This window comes from Schistocerca cancellata, chromosome 1 (assembly GCF_023864275.1).
Source record: "Schistocerca cancellata isolate TAMUIC-IGC-003103 chromosome 1, iqSchCanc2.1, whole genome shotgun sequence".
NCBI lineage: Eukaryota > Metazoa > Arthropoda > Insecta > Orthoptera > Acrididae > Schistocerca > Schistocerca cancellata.
In genome coordinates this window covers 651,706,781-651,733,741 of record NC_064626.1, presented here as the reverse complement: position 1 = coordinate 651,733,741, position 26,961 = coordinate 651,706,781, and the positions used below count along the sequence as shown (strand labels likewise).

General features: G+C 38.5%; 1 protein-coding gene across 2 annotated transcripts in view; it reads left to right on the top strand.

The window, feature by feature from the left end:
• Positions 1-26,268, top strand: part of LOC126183430 (calpain-A-like) — a 237,547-nt gene extending 211,279 nt beyond the window's left edge. Inside the window, exons 13-16 of one of the 2 annotated variants that reach the window (XM_049925408.1) lie at positions 1,364-1,465; positions 7,245-7,366; positions 14,286-14,481; positions 25,921-26,268. In XM_049925408.1, coding sequence (XP_049781365.1) covers positions 1,364-1,465; positions 7,245-7,366; positions 14,286-14,481; positions 25,921-26,006 — 506 coding nt within the window. In that variant the 3' untranslated portion in view covers positions 26,007-26,268. The remainder of the gene's footprint in view (positions 1-1,363; positions 1,466-7,244; positions 7,367-14,285; positions 14,482-25,920) is intronic. The other variant, XM_049925418.1, reaches the window with a different exon arrangement.
• The last annotated feature ends 693 nt before the right edge of the window (positions 26,269-26,961 follow it).

The following is a 26,961-nucleotide window of genomic DNA, read 5'->3' as shown; positions in this document are numbered from 1 at the left end:
GAGACAACCTTTTTCTTATCTAAGGACTGTAAAATGTATTCTGTTAGACTGGCAATTGCTGATTCTGTAGATTTATCCTTTCTGAAACCATGTTGTGAGGGTATGAGAATGTTAGGTTTGTCCAAATAGTTAACTAATCTGGTATACATAAGCATTTCTAGGATTTTTGAGAAACTTGATATAAGTGAAACTGGTCTGTAGTTGTTGGGGTCGTCCTTATCGCCTTTCTTGTACCCTGGCACTACCTTCATTATCTTCAGTTTTTCTGGAAAATTTGCATCTCTGAAAGAACAGTTTGCTATGTTCAGCAGTGGTGTCATTATCTCCTCACATACCAGCTTTATTACATGATTTGATATTTCATCATCACCAGCTGATTTCTTGGACTTCAGTTTCTGTATAGTTTTCCACAATTCATCTTCCGTGACTGGTCTTAAGAACATAGTACTGCATGATCTTTTTGGTACCTTAATACCCTTCTGTTTTTGACTATTTCTTTCCAATTTTAAGTTTCCTACTACACTGATATAGTTATTATTCAGTATGATTGCTCAGAGGGTGATCTACTTTGCTCTTGGCCACAGTAAGGACAACAGCCTTTAAAACCTCCAATACAAATGGTGCAGTACAAATGCACAGTGGTGTGCCACAAAAAATAAAAATTATTTCTTCATTTTCACTGTTTCATAAATCCTTGAGGGCATTCTTATTAGATCACTGCTTCTATTCAGTGACAGAATTCTTCAACTATGTGTACAACAGACTTGAAGCATAAATATGCTAACATAAATTTTGAATTTTGACATTATATATAACTTTGTGTGTGTGTGTGTATGTGTGTGCGTGTGTGTGTGTGTGTGAGAGAGAGAGAGAGAGAGACAGAGAGAGAGAGAGAGAGAGAATCTACTTTCTCCTTCCTCCCACACCTTTACATTTAACTCTTTTTTGTGAGCCTACCTATTGCTCAGTGATTCCTCAGCCTGGTCAATAGTTATTGTTTGTTGTTAGATTACATTATATGAGTTGCATCTCATAGATAACACATAGATGTGTCTCTAGGGAGTGGTAAAAAAATTATTCATTTCTTTTCATTTGCATATATAGTTCACAGCACGTGAGCAGAATATAAAGATTCTAGCACAAGCAAACAAAAATCCTTATGTAAATATTTATTTTACTAACTCATAATGTTACTGCTTGCTGCATTATCATTTTGTATACTGAAGTGTCCTTTCCTAATGTATGCTACTACAGCCTGTTTAACACTTGTGTGTGTGTGTGTGTGTGTGTGTGTGTGTGTGTGTGTGTGTGTTTATATGAGACTGCTGTATATGCTTAACTTACTGACTTTTATTGTTAATAGATTTGCCTAGTGGTAGCACAAACTCAGGAGATCATTCACCCTCTGTTTGTACTCGCCTTTGTGGGGTGTTGTGTTGTGATACATCAGTAACAGATTCAGATGGTAAGCAAATTGTCAGACTGTATGGTACTTATGTTTATATCATACAATGAAGTAACAAAAAATATATATGTATATAGTGAGACAGATTGTCCAGTGTTAGAAATATAGAAATCTAATTCTCCAGTTTTATTCATACTGTTACCTACTCATAGTGAGCATAGGTAGAGAAAAATTATTTGAAATTAGAGTACCAGAAGCAAAGAAAAATAACGGCCAATACAGGTGGTATCAAAAAGAATCATCTGATTTGGCACATCTATATTTCTGAAACTAATAAACATATACAATGAATTTTGTTTTTTGATGAATGGGAAACTCAAAAAGCTTTTTTCATACCTTTTCATAGGTGTATGAATATGCCCCCTTGAGATGCTCGGCATATGTGAACACAGTATTCAAATTGTTCCCACAATGCAGTGAGCATGTCTTGAGTTACAGCTTCCACAGCTGTTGTTATGCGACGTCTCAGTCCATTCATTGTTGTTGGTAATGGAAATACATAAACAGTCTTTTATAAACCCCCACAAGAAATAATCACATACAGTCAGGTCAGATGACCTTGGAGGCCAGTATTGTAAGGCTGAATCATTTGGTCCACAGCGACCAATCCATCATTCAGTAGTCCTCTCATTTTAAAAATTCCGGCACTTCCAGATGCCAGTTTGATGGTGCCCCATTCTGTTGGCAAATGAAGTCATTCGAATCAGTCTCCAACTGTTGGAAAAGAAAGTTCTCAAGCATATCAAGATATTTCCTGTAACAGTGTTCTTGGCAAAGAAAAATGGACCATATACCTTTTCCTGTATAAAGGCACAAAACGCATTAAATGTTGAAGAGTCCTTCTCGTGTTGTACAATTTCATATGGTTGTTCCATACCCCATATTCTCACAATATGATGGTTCACCTTTCAATTTAAATGGAATGTTGCCTTGTCATGAAACAATAAGCGTGGAAGAAAACTGTCATCCTCCATCTTCCCAAGCATGAAATTACAGAACTCCACATGTTGTTGTTTGTCACCTTCATGAAGAGCTTGCAGTAGCTGAATTTTGTATGGTTTCATGTGTAAACATCAACACGACACACACCTGATGGTCATCAGGGGCATGTTGAGCTGTCAAGCTGTGAGGCAAATGGATTTCTGTGGACTCCTTGTGAAACTATGGCAGATACATTCAACATCTGTGTCAGACACTCAGGAATGGCCTGGCAATTTGCCTTTACACAAACAACCTGTTTCTCAGAATTGTTCATGCCAACATCTAATGCTCTGTGCTGTAGGAGGATCCATACCATACCTAGTACAAAAGTCATGCTGTACATTTATGACTGGCCCACACTGCACGAAACGTAGAACACAAAATGCTTTCTGTTGTCCTGAAACCATTTTTACTAGAACTCAAGTTGGCGCACACTGCTGCTGTCTAGAGGGAACCATGTAAAACTCAAGAGTTCGCTCTTTCCATCAGTACATTGTTCAAACACATATATCAAATAATATAATGATTCAGATTTTTTTTTTAAATTGGATGATTCTTTTTGATAGACTATGTATATTAATTATTAATGAAAAATACTTAACTGAGCATAGAAAATAGTTTGAGAAAGTACTAATTGCGTGTGCGTGTGCGTGTGCGTGCATGCGTGCTTGTGCTTGGGGATTGACACACTGTCTATGTTAATTCAAGCAATCATGTTTTGTATTTATAGAATTTTATCACTGCGTGAGATGCTCAAAAAACATTTGTCACAATGTTTCTTAGAAGAAACTGGACTGCAGGACCACACACAGTTCATTTGAAAAAATATATGCCAGCATGTATGTTTCTTAATGATTTAACAGTTTTCTCAATTAAGTTTTCCCATTGGTATGGAAGATATATATTCTAGTTTTTCTGAAATCCGATCTACTGAATTTTTAGAAATTAAGTGTAGTAGATTTATAATTTTTTTTATAGAAGTGTATTTAAAAAAAATACAGTATAATGTTGATACACTTGTTGACTATTTTTCCTCATAATCACTACACTATCCAATGCATGTGGTGAGTTGTGGCACAAGCTTCTTTATACGCTCCTCAAAGAAGTCACCTGCAAGCTCCTCACCCCCCCCCCCCCCCTCCCCCACTTCAGAACCATTTTTTGCATCCACTCATCAGTTGTAAATTTAGTTCCACTCATGTGTACCTTCAAGGAGGTGAAAAGATGACAATCTGAAGGCAGCAAGTTTGGGGATTATGGGGGTGATTCAAAACATCCCAACCAAATGAATTCAAGAGCATGTTTGTGGCTAAGGCTGTGTGAGTGTGGCATTGTCATGCAACAAGTACACTTGTCTTGTCAGCATTCCCCTCTTTTTGTTTTGAATCCTACTTTTAGTTTTTTTAAAAGATATTTCAATACTCTTGTGCATTGTTTGTCCCCCACTGAGGCAACTATTTGACCAAAATGATGCCTTTTCAGTCCCAAAACACTGAGACCATGATTTTTTTGCCCAAAATTGTAGTTTTGAATTTTTTGGCACGTTGGGAGTTGGTGTGACACCACTGTGATGACTGTCTTTCTGTCTCAGGCATCTAATGAGCAATACTTGTTTCATCTCCAGTCACAACAAACAAACACTGTCCGAACAGGCCTTGAAGAATCCAGCAGTGCCCAGTCACAGCAGAGCTCAGAAAGTCATCTTCACCTTCCAATTCATATTGCTCAAGAAACTCGCAGGTGCTAATGACCAGATTTTTCTTGTGCTGCTCTGTCAGCTGTTTTGGGACCCATCTTGCACATAATTTCCATTACCCCAATGTTTCTGAGAGTGTCTCACATAAGAGAGTTCTAGAATGTTATGGAAACATCTCAAAAATTTCATTCACTGTCATTCGGCAGTCTTCATGAACAATATCCTTCATTTTTTGCACTAACTCATCATTCAAAATGGAAGGTCTCCCACTCCGCTGTTCATCATCAACATTTGTTCTGCCTCTACTAAACTCACTACATCACTTAAACACACATGTTCTGTTCACAACACCTTCACCATAAGCTGTTTTGACAAAAGAATTTCAGTAGGTGTTGTTCCTACCACGAGTATGAAGCAGATCACACTATGTGGCTTGCACTTGGTGGAATTTCTTGCTGGCATCTTTCATCTACATCTACATCTACATCTACATGACTACTCTGCAATTCACATTTAAGTGCTTGGCAGAGGGTTCATCGAACTACAATCATACTATCTCTCTACCATTCCACTCCCAAACAGCGCACGGGAAAAACGAACACCTAAACCTTTCTGTTCGAGCTCTGATTTCTCTTATTTTATTTTGATGATCATTCCTACCTATGTAGGTTGAGCTCAACAAAATATTTTTGCATTTGGAAGAGAAAGTTGGTGACTGAAATTTCGTAAGTAGATCTCGCCGCAACGAAAAACGTCTTTGCTTTAATGACTTCCATCCCAACTCGCGTATCATATCTGCCACACTCTCTCCCCTATTACGTGATAATACAAAATGAGCTGCCCTTTTTTGCACCCTTTTGATGTCCTCCGTCAATCCCACCTGGTAAGGATCCCACTCCGTGCAGCAATATTCTAACAGAGGACGAACAAGTGTAGTATAAGCTGTCTCTTTAGTGGACTTGTTGCATCTTCTAAGTGTCCTGCCAATGAAACGCAACCTTTGGCTCGCCTTCCCCACAATATTATATATGTGGTCTTTCCAACTGAAGTTGTTCGTAATTTTAACACCCAGGTACTTAGTTAAATTGACAGCCTTGAGAATTGTACTATTTATCGAGTAATCGAATTGCAACGGATTTCTTTTGGAACTCATGTGGATCACCTCACACTTTTCGTTATTTAGCGTCAACTGCCACCTGCCACACCATACAGCAATTTCTAAATTGCTTTGTAACTGATACTGGTCTTCGGATGACCTTACTAGAAGGTAAATTACTGCATCATCTGCGAACAACCTAAGACAACTGCTCAGATTGTCACCCAGGTCATTTATATAGATCAGGAACAGCAGAGGTCCCAGGACGCTTCCCTGAGGAACACCTGATATCACTTCAGTTTTACTCGATGATTTGCCGTCTATTACTACGAACTGCGACCTTCTTGACGGGAAATCATGAATTCAGTCGCACAACTGAGACGATACCCCGTAGGCCCGCAGCTTGATTAGAAGTCGCTCGTGAGGAATGGTGTCAAAAGCTTTTCGGAAATCTAAAAATACGGAATCAACTTGAGATCCCCTGTTGATAGTGGCCATTACTTCGTGCACATAAAGAGCTAGCTGTGTTGCACAAGAACGATGTTTTCTGAAACCATGCTGATTACGTATCAATAGATTGTTTCCTTCGAGGTGATTCATAATGTTTGAATACAGTATATGCTCCAAAACCCTACTGCAAACCGACGTCAATGATATAGGTCTGTAGTTTGATGGATTACTCCTACTACCCTTCTTAAACCCTGGTGCGACCTGCACAATTTTCCAATCTGTAGGTACAGATCTATCGGTGAGCGAGCGGTTGTATATGATTGCTAAGTAGGGAGCTATTGTATCAGCGTAATCTGAAAGGAACCTAATCGGTATACAATCTGGACCTGAAGACTTGCCCGTATCAAGCGATTTGAGTTGCTTCGCAACCCCTAAGGTATCTACTTCTAAGAAACTCATGCTAGCAGCTGTTCGTGTTTCAAATTCCGGAATATTCCATTCATCTTCCCTGGTGAAGGAATTTTGGAAAACTGCGTTCAATAACTCCCACTTTAGAGGCACAGTCGTTGGTAACAGTACCATTGGCACTGCGCAGCGAAGGTATTGACTGCGTCTTGCCGCTTGTGTACTTTACATACTGGACACTTGATACAATGTTAGTTTATGTAGTACTGTGTTCCTGCGATGCTCACTCTGGTGATGGAATCCCCCTCTACCCCTCAGGGTTACCAAATCTCAGAAAAAAAAAACAAGAAACCACAGCCTGTTTTGGTTGCAGTACACTTAGTTTCTGAACATTCCTCTTAGGAAGCTCAAATCCTGTATCAGTCATTAAAATAGCAGTGTTGATTAGTCATGTCAACAATTTTAAGGTAAGTGGGAATCCATTTTCCAGAGTCAAACTGCTTTACTCCAAGAATTTTCATGCATGTGTGGTGATGTAAAAAAGTAAAATATATTTACTCTTGGTAAATCATAAATTGTGTTGATCATTTGTGAAAAATTATAGAACTCTGTTCAAATGGAACAATGCTTTGAATTGGTCAGTGAGACATGTTAAGGTGGCTCAACATCAAAGTATCTGTAGTTAAGTTCTGGTCCAGCACAAACATTTAATTTGACACAAACGGTAAATTGAAATTGTTTTTGCCTAAGGATAACTGTAGTTTAATTCAAACTGAAATGCGATACTTTTAATTTGAAAGACTTTTATAGATGTACTGCTGTGGGACTAACTGAATGAATTAAAATATTTGTGACTTCCTACATGTGCAATGCTTGCAGTTCAATAACAGTTTGTGAATGGGAAAGGTACAAATTGTTTCATGGCAGATGTAAGCCAAATTTTAACAAAAATCCACTAAAATTCTAACATCAGTGGTGAATGAAAATGGCATGTGTTGACAGAATCATACTTTCATTGCAATTACTTTTCCAGAGGGTAAAGAGGGAGAGAGCAAAATATGGTGCCTACAAATAAGGTGATAAACTGTCATTGTTTGAGACATAAGAATGTAGACATTTGTTTCTCAAAGTTAATCATTTTCTTGTTCCAGATAAAAATGGTTTTTCGAAAGAGATCTGTCGAAGTATGGTTGCCATGAAAGATACAGATAAATCTGGAAGGCTTGGTTATGAAGAATTCATATCACTGTGGAAAGACATTAGGCTCTGGAGAGTATGTAAATTTTTATGATTCTGTATTTGGCATTAGTGTAGTTTCACTGAGTTTCTCTGTGGAATATGAACAAATAAAATCACAATCAGTCCTTACAGTAGCACTGTATTCACTTAGCAGTCTTCTTCTGAAATGTAACAATAAGTTCCCTGTTACTATGATTTTTAGTTGTGTGTTCTCTATTTCTTAATTAAATTGTGCTACATATTGAACATGCTACTATCTTTTAGTTTTCACTCATTCTCATTTTCATGTACTGAAAACTGGGAGTCATTTCACACAATTTTTTTGATAGCCATGAAATGAATCACTTTGGCCTCTAAACTTTTTAACACTAATTTACATTCATGGAATTTCTTATGGTACTTACAATACTGTCATGCAACAGAAGTACACTGATGAGCAGTTGAGCAAGACATAGCACACTAACAGAAATAGAAGGCATTACACCATGATCACGTTGACTGAATGCTACTAACTTCATAGTCCAGTATTTGCTTGCCTATGGGTGTGTTGTTTAAAATAGCATCCTTATGACAACTCATGTTCAAGACAGAAATAGTCATTCCTACAGATGAAAAATGGTGTGAGTACATGATACCTGCTGAGTGTGTCTTAAATTACTGGAAATTTTCAGTTGGTCATCACTACACAGCAAGCCCAGGGAATTTTTGCAGGTATTCGCCATATTTAAGACTTTGAGAAACATAAAATCATTGGGATGAGAAACACAGGAGCATCATACTGACCCTGATCACTCAGACAGACAGCTGTTGTGCAATGACTGCAGAATAAGTGATGGCAAGGTGGACGGGTGACAATAGTGAGGGAAGAAGAGTAGTCACAGTTCCTCCTAGAAGGACTATGCCACAAAAAGATTGTATCCTTGACTGCCTGGTTCTAACAAACAGGTGAATAACAATAGCTTAAATCCAGGCAGACTATCTCCATCAATTATCAAGAACAGATTCTGGAAGCTACATTTAAATCTCCATTTGCTGGATGTCATTTACTGCTAACACAATAGGACAGACAACAGATACTTGCAGGGTGCAGAGCCAGAGTCATCTGGGACATAAAGTGTCATTCTGTATTGTTTAGCAATGAGTTATATTTCTGTTTGTGGTAGTCAGATCAGCAACAACATTTCTGTGGACCACCTGGTGAAAGGTCACAGGAAGCACCTATCCTTGAGACACATACCCCTCCAACTCCTGGAATCATGGTGTGACGAGCTATTGATTATGATAACAGGACAATTTCATAATTATTGAAGAGAGTCTGAATGCTTGCCAGTGTGTGGTGAGGATGATAAACCTTATTATCCTCTTCATGAGCAGAGTACCAAATGGCATATTCCAGCAAAATAATGGAGACACCACGTTTCATACCACAAACACCTTGAAGAATGTGTGGGTCCTTGACTGGGTTGCTTGGACTGCTGATCTCTCACCCACCTGGGATGCAGAGGGAAAACATATTGTGACATGTATATGTGTATATTTTGCATGTTACTATCCATGATAATCAGCATTCACCTACACATATTGGTTGATGTTGGCAGGTAAGGTGAAACTATACATAATAGTGTTCCATAATTATGCAGATATATACTTTGTGGGCAGGCAGAAATTTGTTTCTCATGGCATGGGCCTGAAGATGAAGCCAGCAGAGCTTTGAGGACTATCATAATAAATGAACAAACACAGCTGTTTGAATTAATTTCAAAATAAAGAGAATAAATAGTTATTCTGCACAATAATATACTTTCATGGCAGCCTCCAACCAGCAATCTTCATGACCTAACATAGAATCTTTTTATCTGTCACAGGCATGGCAATAAATGTCTCAATATGACATTCAGAGGCTGAAAACTTTCATGTCATATTGAATGCAAGAGGGTATTCGTGCCTGTGTGGGTTACGATGGAAGTTAGTTCCAAATGTAATGAAAGTTTAAATATTTAATCCCTGTTAAGGGATGAACCTCTTCAGAATGTTAGATAAATACTGGACTGAAGGTTCATGGTGTAACAATTTCCACTTCCTTCAATGTATGTTGGAGAGACAGAAGCCTTATCACCTCAGATAATGAAATAGTACTTGGCCATAATGCCATTTGAACTTGTAGGAGTGACATTGTGACATTATGGAGTACTGTGCACCTGATAAGAAGAAAGAAGATCCTGATCATGAGATAATTGAGATTAGGACCATAATGCCCACATTCTCTGACATTCTGTGGACATTGCATAAATGGGAATATTATGAGCACAACAGTCTGAGTAAAACTGCTGCTTCCAGGTTCATCTGTTGTGCTTAAAAATACATGGATGAGAGAAGTCCTAGATCAGGCTGAAATTGTGCATAAATAGGTCACAGGACAGCAGATCACTTGGCAGCACTAAACAATGAAAACACAGTCAGCACATAGAAAGGCAGCTCCTCCCTATGGGGTGCAAATGTCACTTTCATGTGAGAGCTACTGCAAAACTACATGCTGTAGGACAAGAAAGGGGAAGAAAACTGAGGGTGTTATAACAATGTCACCCAGTGCTTCTTAGATAGACATACAATGAGGTGATAAAAGTCATTGGAAAGCCATAAGCACATACATAGGTGGTGGTAGTATCATGTACACAAGGTATAAAATGTTGGTGCATTGGCAGGGCTTTCATTTGTACTCATGTGATACATGTGAAAAAGTAGCCAAAGTGATTATGACCGTGTGCCAGGAATTAAAGATTATGAATGCAGACTAGTAGTTGGAGCTAAACACATGGGATTCCATTTTGGAAATTGTAAGGAAATTCAATATTGCAAGGTCCGCAGTGTCATGAGAATGCAGAGAATACCACATTTCAGGCATTATCTCTCACTATGGACAACACAGTGGCCAACGACCTTCACTTAACAACTGAGGGCAGTGGCATTTGCATAGAGCTGTCAGTGCTAACAGACAAGCAACAGTGCGTGAAATAACAACAGAAATCAATGTGGGACATTCAACGAGTGTGTCCTTTAGGACAGTGTGGTAAATTTGGCATTACTGGGCTATGTCTGCTGATTACCTATGCAAATGCCTTTGCTAACAGCATGAGAACACCTGCAGCACCTCTCCTGGGCTCATGATCATATTGGTTGGACCCTAGAGGCTTGGAAAACTGTGGCCTGGTTAGATGAGTCCCAATTTCAGTTGGTAAGAGCTGACGGTAGGGTTTGAGTGTGACATGGACCCCATGAAGCCATGGACACAAGTTGATGATGATGATGTTTGGTTTGTGGGGCGCTCAACTGCGTGGTTATCAGCGCCCGTACAATTACCCAATCTTTGCTCAGTCCAATTTCGCCACTTTCCTGGATGGTGATGAAATGATGAGGACAACACAAACACCCAGTCATCTCGAGGCAGGTGAAAATCCCTGACCCCGCCGGGAATCGAACCCGGGACCCCGTGCTCGGGAAGCGAGAACGCTACCGCGAGACCACGAGCGGCGGACATGGACACAAGTTGTCAACAAGGTGCTCTGCAAGCTGATGGTGGCTCTACAAAGGTGTGGAATGTTTTTATATAGAATAGACTGAGTCTTGTGGTCCACCTGAACCAATAATTGACTGGAAATGGTTATGTTCAACTATGTGGAGACCATTTTCAGCCATTCATGGACTTCACATTCTCAACAACAATGGAATGTTTATGGATGACATCGCACCATATCACAGTTGCTCATGACTGGTTTGAAGATCATTCTAGACCGTTTGAGTGAATGATTTGGCCATGCAGCTTGCCCATCAAGAATCCCATCAAATATTTATGGGACATAATTGAGAGATCAGTTCATACACAAAATTCTGCACTGGCAACACTTTTGCAATGATGGATAGTTAATGAGGCAGCATGGCTCAGTATTTCTGCAGGAGACTTCCAACAAATTGTTGGGTCCATGCCACACTAAGTTGCTGCACTACACCAGGCAAAAGGAGGTCTGACATGATATCAGTAGCTATCCCATGACGTTTGTCAACTCAATGTATATGGCACAGTATAAGCAAAGTGCATAAAAGAGCATTTAATAGCATAGTACTACAATTCAGCCTGTTGGTTAACCCTTGATATGAGTAGTATTTACATGGGCTGATGAAATGAGGTCCTCAGTATGCCTTTATTGCCACCCACAGATGAATGCTATGACAATGTACAGAAAGAATATTTGTTCACTGACAGTATACTTGTAAGTTCAGCGTGACTTTTGTCCATCCCACCATCGGGAAACACTCTCAGAGTGGTGAATTCACATGATCCTCTGGATAGGCAAACATTTGAAAGTGCCCACTTCTGGGGACGGGAGGCACACTGGCCCAGGTATGAATCCACCCAGCGGTACCTTGTATGTTTAGCCTCCTTAAACTCATAATCAGCAGCAGCAGCAGCTCAATAGCAGGTGCAGTAAATTCACATCACTGCCTGTTGTGACTGACAGTTGAGCTGTGGAGGGTGGCTGTACAGTGTGATCTCAAATACTTGGTTTCTTGTGAAGTTAATCCCATCATATCAGGGTGAAAGGCGATGCTATTTTTGGGGCACTATGTTTAATTGAATTACACTTGGTGTTATATGGTAATTTCATATTACAAGGACTCTTCATTTGCTTCTTTTATGGCCAGGAGATCTGTGGGATACTCTTCTCTATCTCATAAATTTGTGATTTACAAACTATTACTTTGGTGCATAAGTTCATAGCATTTTTGTTTAGCATGTTGGAATTTCAGTTGGTATGGCTTTATTTATCAACTGTCATTTTTGATTTGTAGTTCGCTGTTACTATTTTAGTTCATATATTGTCATTTGGTGATAGTGAGTGGAGCTTTGGATGCTAGAAAATTAAGTGCTAAGTGGAGAAATGGAAACATTTCTGACATATTCTTCTGTCTGAGTTCAGTACAGAGGTGACAGCAGTGAAGTCAGCCTGAAATATTTGCACTGTGTATGGGGATAATGCCATTGGAAAGAGCATAGCAAGAAAATTATTTTCTCATTTTAAGGAGGATCATTATCATTAGTGACTCTCCTTGTTCAGGAAGACCTTCAGTGTTTGATGAAGCTAGCTTAAACGCATTAATCCACAATGATCCACATCACTATACTTGAGAACTGACAAATGTGATGAACTGTGATCATTCCATCATTATGTGACATCTGCATACAATGGGGAAGGTTCAAAAATTTGTTGTGTGGTTGTGTGGGTACTACATGCTCTAAGCCAAAATCACAAAAATGGTTGTATCTCTGCTTGATTGTCAGCAATTAGCTTGTGAACAACACCAACCATTCCTATCCTGTATCATTCCTGGTGATGACGAACGGTGTCTTCATGCTAAAATAAGGGGAAAAAAGGGATTGTTGAGCACAAACAAAGCAGCAACTCACCATACACAGACCTGTGCTCATCCACAAAAGATAATGTTATACATCTGGTGGAACAGTGACAGTGTGGTGTTCTATGAATTGCTTCCCAAGATGTAACCACCATTGCTGACATTTATTGTCAACAACTGTGACATTTTGCATACATAATCTAAGATCAACAAGAAAGACTGCATGACAAAGACTCCATGACAAAGCCCACCTGCATTCTGCTAGACTGACAAAAAACACTGTACAGGAACTGGGTTGTTCCACACCCACCTTTTCTGCTCTGTATTGAACAATGTTGAAAGAACTTCCTTCCTGAATGAAAACACACTCTGAACATGGCCCAGTGAACTCTTTGTCTCGAAACCACTTGATTTCCACAGTCATGGAATCAAAAAGTTACCCCAGTATTGGCAGACTGTTGTAAACAGTAAAGGAGAATATATAATTGATGACTAAAATCTCTGTTGCTTGTATCTGTTGTGTTTACTATGCTTACAGAAAATTACTACTAATTTACACACCAGCCCCATAGTAAGAAATGGTTCACAAAAATGTTTTGTAATGTGATAAAGTCCCTTTTTAACGAAAAACTGATTCAGGTAATCTTTTTCAGTCATATACTTTAAATAGATTTGTGAGGACAGAGAGAGAAAACAATTTTTCTAATTTTCAGCTGTTTGCTTTCCTGAGTACTAAATTTATCTCTGAATTTTTCGACATATTCTTAACAAACATCTCCCTTCGTTGGAGCAGTTCATCATTTTGAATTATGGAATATAAGATATGTATAGTTTTTGTCATGATAAAAATTTTATCTTGCTCTGCAAATATTTTAACATCGTAAAACTTCATTTAATGAAGCACAACATCTTAATCAGCAAAATGTGGTTCATCCTGATAACATGGTACATCTGCAACAGATTTAGTAGCATTGATGAAGAAATAATTGAAACAGTTTGACATTCAAATAAGTTTCTTAATGTTTGTAGAGCTACCTTTATAATTTAGTTATGGAAATAGGAAGTTTTCCACTGATTGGTTCAGTTCTGTTAGGGGGCTGCTGGAAATAAATGCAGCAGTTTTGACCATTGGTTAAGGAAATATGTTCTAGTCAGTGGTAAATATAGTACAGTCCAAGTCCTGGTTTATTATTTTTTTATTTTTTTGTTATTAAAGGCCCATTTATTTACTTCAAGATTTTTTTTCTGAACCACACCATTTCTGCAGGACTGGGCTGAGTCACCCCAGAAAATAATTCCATTCATCTCACTGTGAAAGTAGATTAAATACAATTCTGTCTTTTTTTCATCAGCAAGTCTATCACCTGATTTCAAAATATTTTTCTCACTTCCAGAATACAGTTTTACCATGAAACATAGTTATCTTTACTGTTGTTTGTTACTTTCTTAGTTGAATATAGGCAGTCTTACAGGGAAGGTGAATATAATGTCAACAAAAACAATCAAAATTTTCTTAATGGGCAGTTTTTGTTTCTTTTTTGCAGCATGTGTTTAAAACTCATGACAGACTGGGCAATGGGACACTGAGCACATTTGGGCTGCGTGAGGCATTGAATGCTGCAGGTTATAAGTTAAATAGCCACATACTTAATGTGCTCATGCATCGATATGGCACAAAAGATGGAAAAATTGCATTTGATGACTTCATGCTATGTGCTGTTAAGCTGAAGATAATGATTGGTGAGTAATGTAGTTACTGAATAGAATGTGAGAGAGATACAAACACTATATTTTTATTCATGTTCAAAATAATGTTCATTTACTGTAACACACTTCAAGCAATACTTTTAAAACTTCTGGAAACTGTTTTAGTGTAACATTAATTTGGAATTGACTTAATTAAAGACATAAAATTCATTGTATGTAAAATGAAATACTATGCAGATAGCTGTCTACTGTAACTGTGATGATTGTGTACCATCCACAGATAGCACCATGTATTATCTTCTGTCATGATATTTTGCACAAAACTGGATATGGTCACATGTTGCAGTGAGATTTCCAGGAGTTTCCATTCATTACAGTCAATCAGCTTATTTGCAACAAAAATCAGGAATGAATCATCCGTTCACCAATACCATTTTGAATGCTGATAACATTGTTCTTGAGAGATCACTACTTCTCATATGTTAATCTCAGAGACAGTCACCAACTATGTACCAGCATGTGTCACACTGGCTTGATCTCATTTATCTTTGTGCTTGTTGATGGTTTACCCTGTGGCGCCGATGAAATCAACACCAACATCGATGTGCATTCATCTTTGAACTCTAAGCATTATCTTTGGCTGTTCCACCATGTTCAGTTCAGTTCTTTGTGATCCTTGTATGCGTTAAGGTTAATAAATGAACTATTGCTAAATGGGTGTGATTATTGGTGCAACCAACCTGGTAATCCTCCTCAACTCAAATGCAATGAGTAACCAACGGTTTCCTTCCTGCCATGAAAGTATGTCAAACAGTTGTAAATATATTGTCTGCACACAGCTTCTGTTCCATCTTTTATCAATTTCACATGCATCAACCAAGACATTTTTCACATTTTGTTACAAAACGTAATGCTTATGTGCTGTGCCATTACCATATTACCAAGTCTTTACACTCAATATGTCAGCCTATCTGCAACAAATGGCCCAGCTTCACTTTAATGTGTTTGATTCTAGATGGCACTTGTCAGCATCTCCAATGCATACACAACCTCCAAGAGGAAACACTACTCTTTTATGAGTACTTGCGTAAGAAACACGGGGCACCAAGCTATTGCAGTGCCTCTTCCTTTCCTGTGCTGTTATCTTTATTTCTCACTACATCTTTCATCAGACTGGTCTGTACCTCAGCTTTATTGCTGACAGTGTAACTATTCTATAGAACACTGATTATAGTTTTTCCCACTTCTTTTCCCAAATGTTATTTTACAGTACTTATGTTAAGACAACCCCCCCCCCCCCCCCCCCCCCGCCAAATCTGAATTTATTGATATGTGGGCTGTGTGGGGAAGATCGCTCAGTACCCAGCATTGTAGGCGCTCCATGTGGATAGTTGTTGGTTACCTTCATGGTGGTAGCCCCCTGATTATGTAGGGATCACATTTCTGATGCCCGAGCTGTTACCTCCCTCTGCATGCCAAGGAGTAAGTGCCTGTCGTTTTAGGAGCACTGGGACTCCGTGCAATGGCCATCAAGCCAGGAGACTTTTGCTCAGATTGGGTGGCACCCATGGGGAGTACCTTCAAACCAAGTAGGCAGCATCAGGTGGTTATCATGTGCAGTGAAAAGATCTAAGTTACAAGCTGGTGGCCATAATGCTCTGGTAGTCTCTCTAAATAAGCTGAATGCTTCAACATATATTGTTATGACCCCAAGAACTTTTCCTCCTTGGCCATACCATGGAAAGGGGGGAAGCAAAATCAAGCAAACTGCAGAAACTTACTCCCATTAGTTCGTGGTTTGCACCTGGACTGATGAAAAATCCTTTCTTACTACTAAACCTATTTCTTTGTCGATAATATCAAAAACGTCTTTGAAGAAATCTCTTTACTTAGTAAGCTATGAAGTGGTTTCGTGTTAATTAAAACAGTGACTCATACCCTGTCTCAAGCAGCACTCTCTTGCAAGGAACTTAGTGTCTTGTCATACCTTTCACCATAGCACTCCATTAGAGCTTGAATATGGGACACAATTTAATTTTTCACCATTGCACCTGTTAGAGCCCGAATATGGTATAGCATTTAATTTTTATTGGGACTGAACACTGCAGACAGATGAAGAATTACACAAAATCTTGGAGGAATTAGTGGTATACTTCATACACTGCGTACATCAAGCCCCACCAGACAGCAAGGTTGACACCGGTGCATTCATCCTCATTTCTGAGGGGTATTCACCTCCTGAAAAAGTTAATACAATGAAATGCTGTTGTGATGTGAGCTGTATTTTCCACTCCTAATGCACTGTTTTAATGCTATTGCTTTGAGCATATGTCTTCAACTGTGGAGACCGAGATTTGCCGCATCATGAAAACTTCCCATGTGAGCAACCACCACCCTGTGTCAGTTGTGAAGTCGTCCAACCTACCATCCTGAAATCTGCATAGTATGTTACTTTAATTAAGGAATATAAAATCCAAGGAATTCAGGCCTCCAGTCACCTTTCATATTTTGAAGCCAGAAAAAGTACAAATGCTTATATCCCGTTTCACTGTTATCAAATTTTGTCACTACTATAACTGGGTGAAAGGCTGAACCTCAACCCTGCATTTCCTCAGTGTTGACCTCTGGTAGCCAGCAAGTAAATTAGCGAATGGATGAGGTAGAATCCTCCTTATTGTGCTTCCTACAGCACCATCTTTTCCCCCACACCCATCTAGTTGTTAAGGAGAAAAAGAAGGGCTATGTCTCCATCTGGGGAACTATGTCTCTTGGTCCCTCCTGTGGGCCAAGCTGCTAGCCTACCGAGCTGCTAAAGATCAACAATTGCTCTAGGCTGCCTCCTTCATGTTGGGTATTTCTAATGATGTATTGGTTTTTGTTGAACGCATAATGGCCCACACTGCAACAGTGTCACCATCCTCTTTTTACATGACTACCTTACAACCATGTGAAAAAAAAGTTGAAGAAATCTGCTAATCCTTTACTCTCTGTAACCTTGAAATATATAATGAATCTTTCACTGACTGGGAACTACTTCAGGCTCTTGACTCATCTCATAAAACCAAAGGTCCTGGTTTAATTCATAGGCAGGCGCTCCACCATCTGCATGCGACTCACAGACTCCATCTTTAAAGAGTCTTTAGCCATACCTGGCCAGAAGGTGTTTTCCCTTTGCAATGGAGAGAGAGTGTTATTAATGCAGTCCTTAAGCCAGGCAAAAAACCAAGTCAGTTGACGGAAGCCGACCTATTAGCTTCATTAACTTGCTTGGAAAACTGTTTGACAGTATCGTAGCCTGATGATTCTGTTGGTTTCTCAAATCATGTGGTCCTTTGGCTCCCCATCAGTGTGGTTTCTGGGAGGTGCAACACATAACTGATCACATGGTTAAGTTAAAAACCGCAGTCCAATAGGCCTTTTCTAAATCTACAGTGTCACATTGCAGTCTTTTTGGTCTACATAAGGCATACTCTAAGGCGACAAAAGTCATGGGGTACCTCCTAATATCGTGTTGGACCTTCTTTTGCCTAGTGTAGTGCAGCAACTCACATGGCATGGACTCAAAAGTTGTTGGAAGTCCCCTGCAGAAATACTGGGCCATGCTGCCTCTAAAGCTGTCCACAATTACGAAAATGTTGCCAGTGCAGGATTTTGTGCACAAATTGACCTATTGATCATGTCCCTTAAATGTTCAATGGGATTCTTGTCGGGTGAGCTGGGTAACCAAACCATTAGCTCAAATTGTCCAGAATGTTCTTCAAACAAGTCGCAAGCAACTGTGGCTTGGTGAACGTGGTGCATCGTCAGCCATAAAGATTCCATCATTGCTGGGAACATGAAGTCCATGAGTGGCTGTAAATGGTCTCCCAGGAGCAAAACCTAAGCATTTCCAATCAATTATTGGTTCAGTTTGACCAGAGGACCTAGTTCATTTCATGTAAACTCAGCCCACAGCATTATGGAGCTTACACAGTGCTTGTTGACAACTTGGGACTTTGGCTTCATGGGATCTGCTCCACACTCGAACCCTACCATCAACTTTTACCAACTGAAAACAGGACTCATCTGTTCAGGCTGCAGTTTTCCAGCTCTCTAGGGTCCAACTGATATGGTCATTAGCTCAGGAGAGGTGCTGCGTGCATTGTCATACCGTTAGCAAAGTCATTCATGTCGGTCATCTGCTGCCATAGCCCATTAATGCCAAATTTCACTGAACTGTCCTGACAGGTACATTTGACATACATCCTACATTAATTTTTGCAGTTATTTCATGCAGTGTTGCTTGTCTGTCAACACTGATAACTCTATGCAAATGCCACTTCTCTCAATCATTAAGTGTAGGCTGTCAGCCACTGTGTTGTCCATGGTGAGAGGTAACGCCTGAAATGTGGTATTCTCAGCACATTTTTGACACCGTGGATTGCGGAATATTGAGTTCCCTAATGATTTCCGAAATGGAATGTCCCATGTGCAGTTTCAGTTACCATTGTCAAATTTTGTTAATTTCCATTGTGTGGCAATAATCACTTCAAAAACCTTTTCACACGACTCACCTGAGTACAAATGACAGCTCTGCCAATGCATTGTCCTTTTACACCTTGAGTATGCAATACTACCGCCATCTGTATAAGTGTATATCACTATCTTGTGACTTTGTCATCTCAGTGTACACCACCACTTGATGTCTTTAGATTTTATGTACCCTCCATGACTGGGGCTCTCAGTTTTCACCAATTACTTTTTATACATCTCACTGTTTCAGTTTAGAGGTCAGCATCACACAGGTGCATGAGAATGGCAACCCTAAAGAGTTCATGCTGAGTCTTTACACTCTTCTTTGTCACCATCAATGGGCTAGCGGTCTTCATCAGACCAGTGTGCTGTCTGTTGTGACTTATGTGTTTGACGTAGGTCACAGTCTATAACCTCATCATCTCCCTCACCGTGTTTTAGTGTTGTCTGTCCTACTGGAGTTCCTTACATTTTCAGCTTTTTCCGTTTTGCTGTTACATTTTCCCTCTCCACACAGCTACAAGCAATTGTTTATACCATTACTGTCTTGGATTGCTGCAGTTGTGCCATAGGGACCCTTATCTACTCTCTGGTCTGCTGTCCAGCTCAACATATCTCTCAATGGCTTGGTTTTACCACTCCTACATACTACCACAGTTTAATCAGATTTGTGGCTGAGGTCATTAATTTCAGATGGGGGGAACTGATGACTTTGCTTTTTAGTCCCTTAACCTCACCCTCTCAACCACCCAGTGAACCAACCAACCATGCATTCACACTAATTCTTAACATGTAGCGTATATACATGTTACTGAACTCATTAGATGTAATTATCATGTAGGTGCGTTCCATGAGTTTTTGAAGTCATACGTTATCAAGGAGACCTAAGTGCGTTATGTAAGACAACAAAAATGTATTCATAAAATAAGTTGCAGTGTTGCAATGATAGAATAGGATTATTCTCTGCTACTGACAGGCATTAGTTATTCACGTTGTAGTTCTCAACTACTTCACTACAGTTTTTTTGTGTTACACTGGATAGTAAGCAACATGTGTAAGTGGTGATCAGCATGTGTATTTCTATATAGCAGCTCACTCAAATCACTGAAATCACTAAAAAAAATACAACAGCTCACAGAAAACATCAGACTTTAGACATTTTTGTATGATAAAATGCACTTGAGAATGGGAATAATTTCCTTAAACATAATGTGTGGTTTTTAAATAAAAATTGTATCTAGTTGCAGCAAGTGCTTTTAGAGTTAATTATTAATCAGTTTTGAGTTTTTTTAATTAAATTAATTTTATACTTATAATAAACTGTAGTGTGAAACCTCACCTTCTGGACTCAAATATGCCTGAATAATGGAGCAAAATTGATAAACACTATTCATCTTCCCTCCACAAACCAAGGGTGCTGAATTTTTCATATTAATCTATCAGCTGAAAAGGGCCCACTTCACTTCATCTTTATTTTAATTCTTTTTCTGAGAACATTCGAGATCACTCAAGAACATGATAAATATGAACAGTCTAGCCAGTCTTGGCCTCTTTGGCTCTCGATTTCCGACAGCTTCATTGACTTCTCATAAGAAGTCCAGTGGAGTGGTGGTCTCTTTTTGACAACCATATCTTCAAATCCATCTTGCAGTTGGAAACCAAAACCTTCTTCACAGATGGGTGATGGAGGGCTACATATTATATAACCCCCATTGAGCTTCAGAGCTGAACTGATCTTGATTTTGATTACATAAATAATGATGGTTTTAGGTTTTATGGTTATTCAGATGAGTTGTTTCAATTGCAGGCAAAAAAATGGAGACAACTAGTCAGCTGAATACCCGTAAGTCTTCCATTAATAAGTCACACAGAGACAACTTGAGGGATCACATCATTTGATTATATACATATTTTCATCATGATACCTCACCAATTTGGCACAGTTCATTCATTATTACAAGAGTAATAACAAATATTAACAACACTGACATTTGTTCTCTCATACAAGAAGAGTACTTCCATTTTGAATGTGATGAATTTGATATTTTTCTACTCTATGTACCAAATCATATCATTATTCATTCAGAGAATTTGAACATCAGCTGAAAAGAACCATATTGTATAACTGGCAAATTAGTAGTCACTCTTGAAACTGTTTGCATGTTCACATAAGTCCCAGATCAAGATATAAGATGCTGTAACTTTGTAACTTATGGAGACATTACATTGGTTCAATGGATCTACTTATTTGCTTAGGTTTTTTAAAAACAAATGAAAATTGCTGGTTTAAATAAGTTTGAAGTGTCAGACATCAACATACATTGATAACCAGCTGATTTGTTTGTCAAAGTTGTCAAAAGATTTCATGCGCTGGCCACCAGGAGCACTGTGATTACATTTATTTTGTTGTAGCACAACACTATTACTGTTTGGTTCTGACAAAAACTTCACTTAGTTACTGACCAAGCTAGGCTGATATACCTACCTTGTAATGATTGTACCTGTCTCGTTTCAGTACATGTTTGGATTGTTGTACATGTGCAACAGTAATCTGGTTATTCTAAAATAAATGTTGTTCATGGTGCTCCAGAATTAATATTACATACCTATACTCAGCTGAGTTGCAAGTGCTTCATATTCAGTTCAGTAGTCTATCAACTAGTCTTGCGACAAATACTTATTAAGCAGTAGTGATTAACAAAGTGCTCATTTACACTAAGATCCTGTTCCAAGATTTAGTTCTTTGAATGTTCTAGAATTGTGTGGTTTTTCTTTCTTGTTTTCAAAAACATTCATAATTTGTTTCAATGATAAAGAAATATGGACAGACAGTTATTCTAATTCAAAATTATTCATACTGCATCAAGTGGGACTACTTCTTGCTGAAGTGTTCACTCAGTTTTCCCAAAATTTCTTGATAATATGGTTGTTTAGCTGTTCCACTATTGGCACCTATTTTTTTATAATGGTGATCTACTCATCAAAGGTGAGCAGCAATATGCTATGAAAACAGTTCCTTAATAATGTAAGCAGTCTTGTTTTCTCCATGTCAGACCTTATAATACCAACAGCGCAAAAACTAAGACTCTATCCTCTAGGGAAATCAAGCAGGTCATTCAAGAAAGGCAAGGAAGACTATGGTTTACTCTGTCATCAATAAAAAACTAATTGTAGATTGAGTACAATCTTGGTTTGTGGAAGACTGATGCAGGAAATCAGCCGCTGCCCTTTTCAAACAAGTTATTCTAGCTTTTGCCTTAAGTGTTTTATCTAAACCATGAAAAACCTAAGTCTAGAAGGGCAGATGGGGATTTGAACCCCACTGTTCCCTAATGTAAGTCCAGTGCTATATTCAGTGCTCTGCCTTGCTTGATGTGAACATTGAAAATCAAGTATAAAGCTCTCAAAAAATGCAATATTTCATAATCTCTAGAAAAGCAATATTTGGTAAACGATCAAACAAGCATTAGTAAATATGGTTTACTGAGGGCAATGAAGCATCAAACTAATAATTTTCATCGTTTGGAGAAATACTATCATATGACTAACATAACAGACTGAAATACAACATTGCACATATGTAATCATAACAAACATGCGTAAATGTGAAGTAAGAATATGATTACTTTCATGTCATGTATGTAACAGAAACCTTGTACAGTGATATTGTGCAACCTTATTCTTAAATGCTGTGTACTGCAGTACAGTGGCAAAAATTAAATTAATTTGTCTTGGAAAACACACCCAATAGATGACAATAAATACTTGTTGTGAGTATTGAAAAACCCCAAAATTAAACGTAAGAAATGATTCTGAATTGTGTGGTCTTCAGTTCTGAGACTGGTTTGATGCAGCTCTCCATGCTACTCTATCCTGTGCAAGCTTCTTCATCTCCCAGTACCTACTGCAACCTACATCCTTCTGAATCTGCTTAGTGTATTCATCTCTTGGTCTCCCCCTACGATTTTTACCCTCCACACTGCCCTCCAATACTAAATTGGTGATCCCTTGATGCCTCAGAACATGTCCTATCAACCGATCCCTTCTTCTGGTCAAGTTGTACCACAAATTTCTCTTCTCCCCAATCCTATTCAATACTTCCTCATTAGTTATGTGATCTACCCATCTAATCTTCAGCATTCTTCTGTAGCACCACATTTCGAAAGCTTCTATTCTCTTCTTGTCCAAACTATTTACCGTCCAGGTTTCACTTCCATACATGGCTACACTCCATACAAATACTTTCAGAAATGACTTCCTGACACTTAAATCTATACTCGATGTTAACAAATTTCTCTTCTTCAGAAACGCTTTCCTTGCCATTGCCAGTCTACATTTTATATGCTCTCTACTTCCACCATCATCAGTTATTTTGCTCCCCAAATAGCAAAACTCCTTTACTACTTTAAGTGTCTCATTTCCTAATCTAATCCCCTCAACATCCCCCGACTTAATTCGACTACATTCCATTATCCTCGTTTTGCTTTTGTTGATGTTCATCTTATATCCTCCCTTCAACACACCATCCATTCCGTTCAACTGCTCTTCCAAGTCCTTTGCTGTCTCTGACAGAATTACAATGTCATCAGCGAACCTCAAAGTTTTTATTTCTTCTCCATGGATTTTAATACCTACTCCGAATTTTTCTTTTGTTTCCTTTACTGCTTGCTCAATATACAGATTGAATAACATCGGGGAGAGGCTACAACCCTGTCTTACTCCCTTCCCAACCACTGCTTCCCTTTCATGTCCCTCGACTCTTATAACTGCCATCTGGTTTCTGTACAAATTGTAAATAGCCTTTCGCTCCCTGTATTTTACCCCTGCCACCTTTACAATTTGAAAGAGAGTATTCCAGTCAACATTGTCAAAAGCTTTCTCTAAGTCTACAAATGCTAGAAATGTAGGTTTGCCTTTCCTTAATCTTTCTTCTAAGATAAGTCGTAAGGTCAGTATTGCCTCACGTGTTCCAGTATTTCTACGGAATCCAAACTGATCTTCCCCGAGGTCGGCTTCTACTAGTTTTTCCATTCGTCTGCAAAGTATTCGTGTTAGTATTTGGCAGCTGTGGCTTATTAAACTGATTGTTCGGTAATTTTCACATCTGTCAACACCTGCTTTCTTTGGGATTGGAATTATTATATTCTTCTTGAAGTCTGAGGGTATTTCGCCTGTTTCATACATCTTGCTCACCAGATGGTAGAGTTTTGTCAGGACTGGCTCTCCCAAGGCTGTCAGTAGTTCCAATGGAATGTTGTCTACTCCGGGGGCCTTGTTTCGACTCAGGTCTTTCAGTGCTCTGTCAAACTCTTCACGCAGTATTGTATCTCCCCTTTCATCTTCATCTACATCCTCTTCCATTTCCATAATATTGTCCTCAAGTACATTGCCCTTGTATAGACCCTCTATATACTCCTTCCACCTTTCTGCTTTCCCTTCTTTGCTTAGAACTGGGTTTCCATCTGAGCTCTTGATGTTCATACAAGTGGTTCTCTTATCTCCAAAGGTCTCTTTAATTTTCCTGTAGGCAGTATCTATCTTATCCCTAGTGAGATAAGCCTCTACATCCTTACATTTGTCCTCTAGCCATCCCTGCTTAGCCATTTTGCACTTCCTGTCTATCTCATTTTTGAGACGTTTGTATTCCTTTTTACCTGCTTCATTTACTGCATTTTTATATTTTCTCCTTTCATCAATTAAATTCAATATTTCTTCTGTTACCCAAGGATTTCTACTAGCCCTCGTCTTTTTACCTACTTGATCCTCTGCTGCCTTCACTACTTCATCCCTCAGAGCTACCCATTCTTCTTCTACTGTATTTCTTTCCCCCATTCCTGTCAATTGTTCCCTTATGCTCTCCCTGAAACTGTGTACAACCTCTGGTTCTTTCAGTTTATCCAAGTCCCATCTCCTTAAATTCCCACCTTTTTGCAGTTTCTTCAGTTTTAATCTACAGGTCACAACCAATAGATTGTGGTCAGAGTCCACATCTGCCCCTGGAAATGTCTTACAATTTAAAACCTGGTTACTAAATCTCTGTCTTACCATTATATAATCTATCTGATACCTTTTAGTATCTCCAGGGTTCTTCCATGTATACAACCTTCTATCATGATTCTTAAACCAAGTGTTAGCTATGATTAAGTTGTGCTCTGTGCAAAATTCTACCAGCCGGCTTCCTCTTTCATTTGTTACCCCCAATCCATAATCACCTACTACGTTTCCTTCTCTCCCTTTTCCTACACTCGAATTCCAGTCACTCATGACTATTAAATTTTCGTCTCCCTTCACTATCTGAATAATTTCTTTTATTTCATCATACATTTCTTCAATTTCTTCGTCATCTGCAGAGCTAGTTGGCATATAAACTTGTACTACTGTAGTAGGTGTGGGCTTCGTATCTATCTTGGCCACAATAATGAGTTCACTATGCTGTTTGTAGTAGCTTACCCGCATTCCTATTTTCCTATTCATTATTAAACCTACTCCTGCATTACCCCTAGTTGATTTTGTGTTTATAACCCTGTAGTCACCCGACCAGAAGTCTTGTTCCTCCTGCCACCGAACTTCACTAATTCCCACTATATCTAACTTTAACATATCCATTTCCCTTTTTAAATTTTCTAACCTACCTGCCCGATTAAGGGATCTGACATTCCACACTCCGATCCGTAGAACGCCAGTTTTCTTTTTCCTGATAACGACGTCCTCTTGAGTAGTCCCTGCCCGGAGATCCGAATGGGGGACTATTTTACCTCCGGAATATTTTACCCAAGAGGACGCCATCTGAATTATTTCAAGCAAATAGTAAATAAAGTCACAATTTTTATAGTGTTCACTGATAATATTTCAAAACAGAGACTGATTGCAGCTACAAATGAAGTCAAATCCAAGAACATATTTTAATAGTCTTATCTGTTCAGTATATCTTATTAATTTAGATGAATTACTGTTTTACAGATATTTTTCATAAAAGAGATCCAGAAGGTACACGAAATGCAAGTTTCAGCATTGATGAATGGATTGAGACCACACTCTATTCTTGAAGATTACCATCCACTGCTTATGCCACCTGTACTTCCAGCATGCTAACATGTGGAACAAAATACTGCAGTGGAAGAGCATGAAAGAAAAACTGAGAAACCGGACAGAGATGAATAAACTTATCATATAATTTCTTTCCATGTGGTTCTTGAGTACAAAAGAACACAATCGTTCAAACAAAATAAGACTGTACATACTTAACATGACCGTATAATTCTTTTAAATGTATATTTTTGTACTTAATATGTGTAAATATTGCAATTGTTCTACAATACAAATTCAAATCTTTTTTCTAATAAAATGTGTTTTTTAATAATCTGCCATGTATGTGATTATACAAGCCTTCTGTCTCAGTAGTCACAGAACAACTTTATCCGAACACACAGAATTCAATAGGTAAGAGAATGATAAACAGCTGATGCAGATACTTGATCTGTACAAACAGACAATACATCTTGAATGTCTATCATGAGATAATTCTCTACTTTTTAATCATGTAAGTCAAAGTAGTTTATAACTTATATCCTTTGTCATATTTCTTTCTTCTGTGTATATTTTGTGGCAATCATTTTTCTCCAGTTGACTTTCATGACACTTTTTGGTAATGAATTCATGCTTATGGAATTTGTCACTGTGCAGTGAATGATCTGCACAGAACAGAAAACTTTGAAAATGCAATTTCAGTATAATAAATATAGATAAAACATGTTTTACTTGCTTAAAATGCAGTAGGAAGTCAACAGTTTTGTATAGGAAAATCAGAGTTTTAAAATTAGTTGTAACTACATATTCAAAAATAATGGGATGTGTGCAAAAGATTCCTCTGTTTCTCACAAATCCTCTGTTTCTCACAAATTTCACTATTAATAAGAGACTTTTAAAAAAGTGGGCTAAGCATCAGTCAGTGGCTGTTCACTTGTTAACACACACTGGAACTTGTTAACACACACTGGTGGC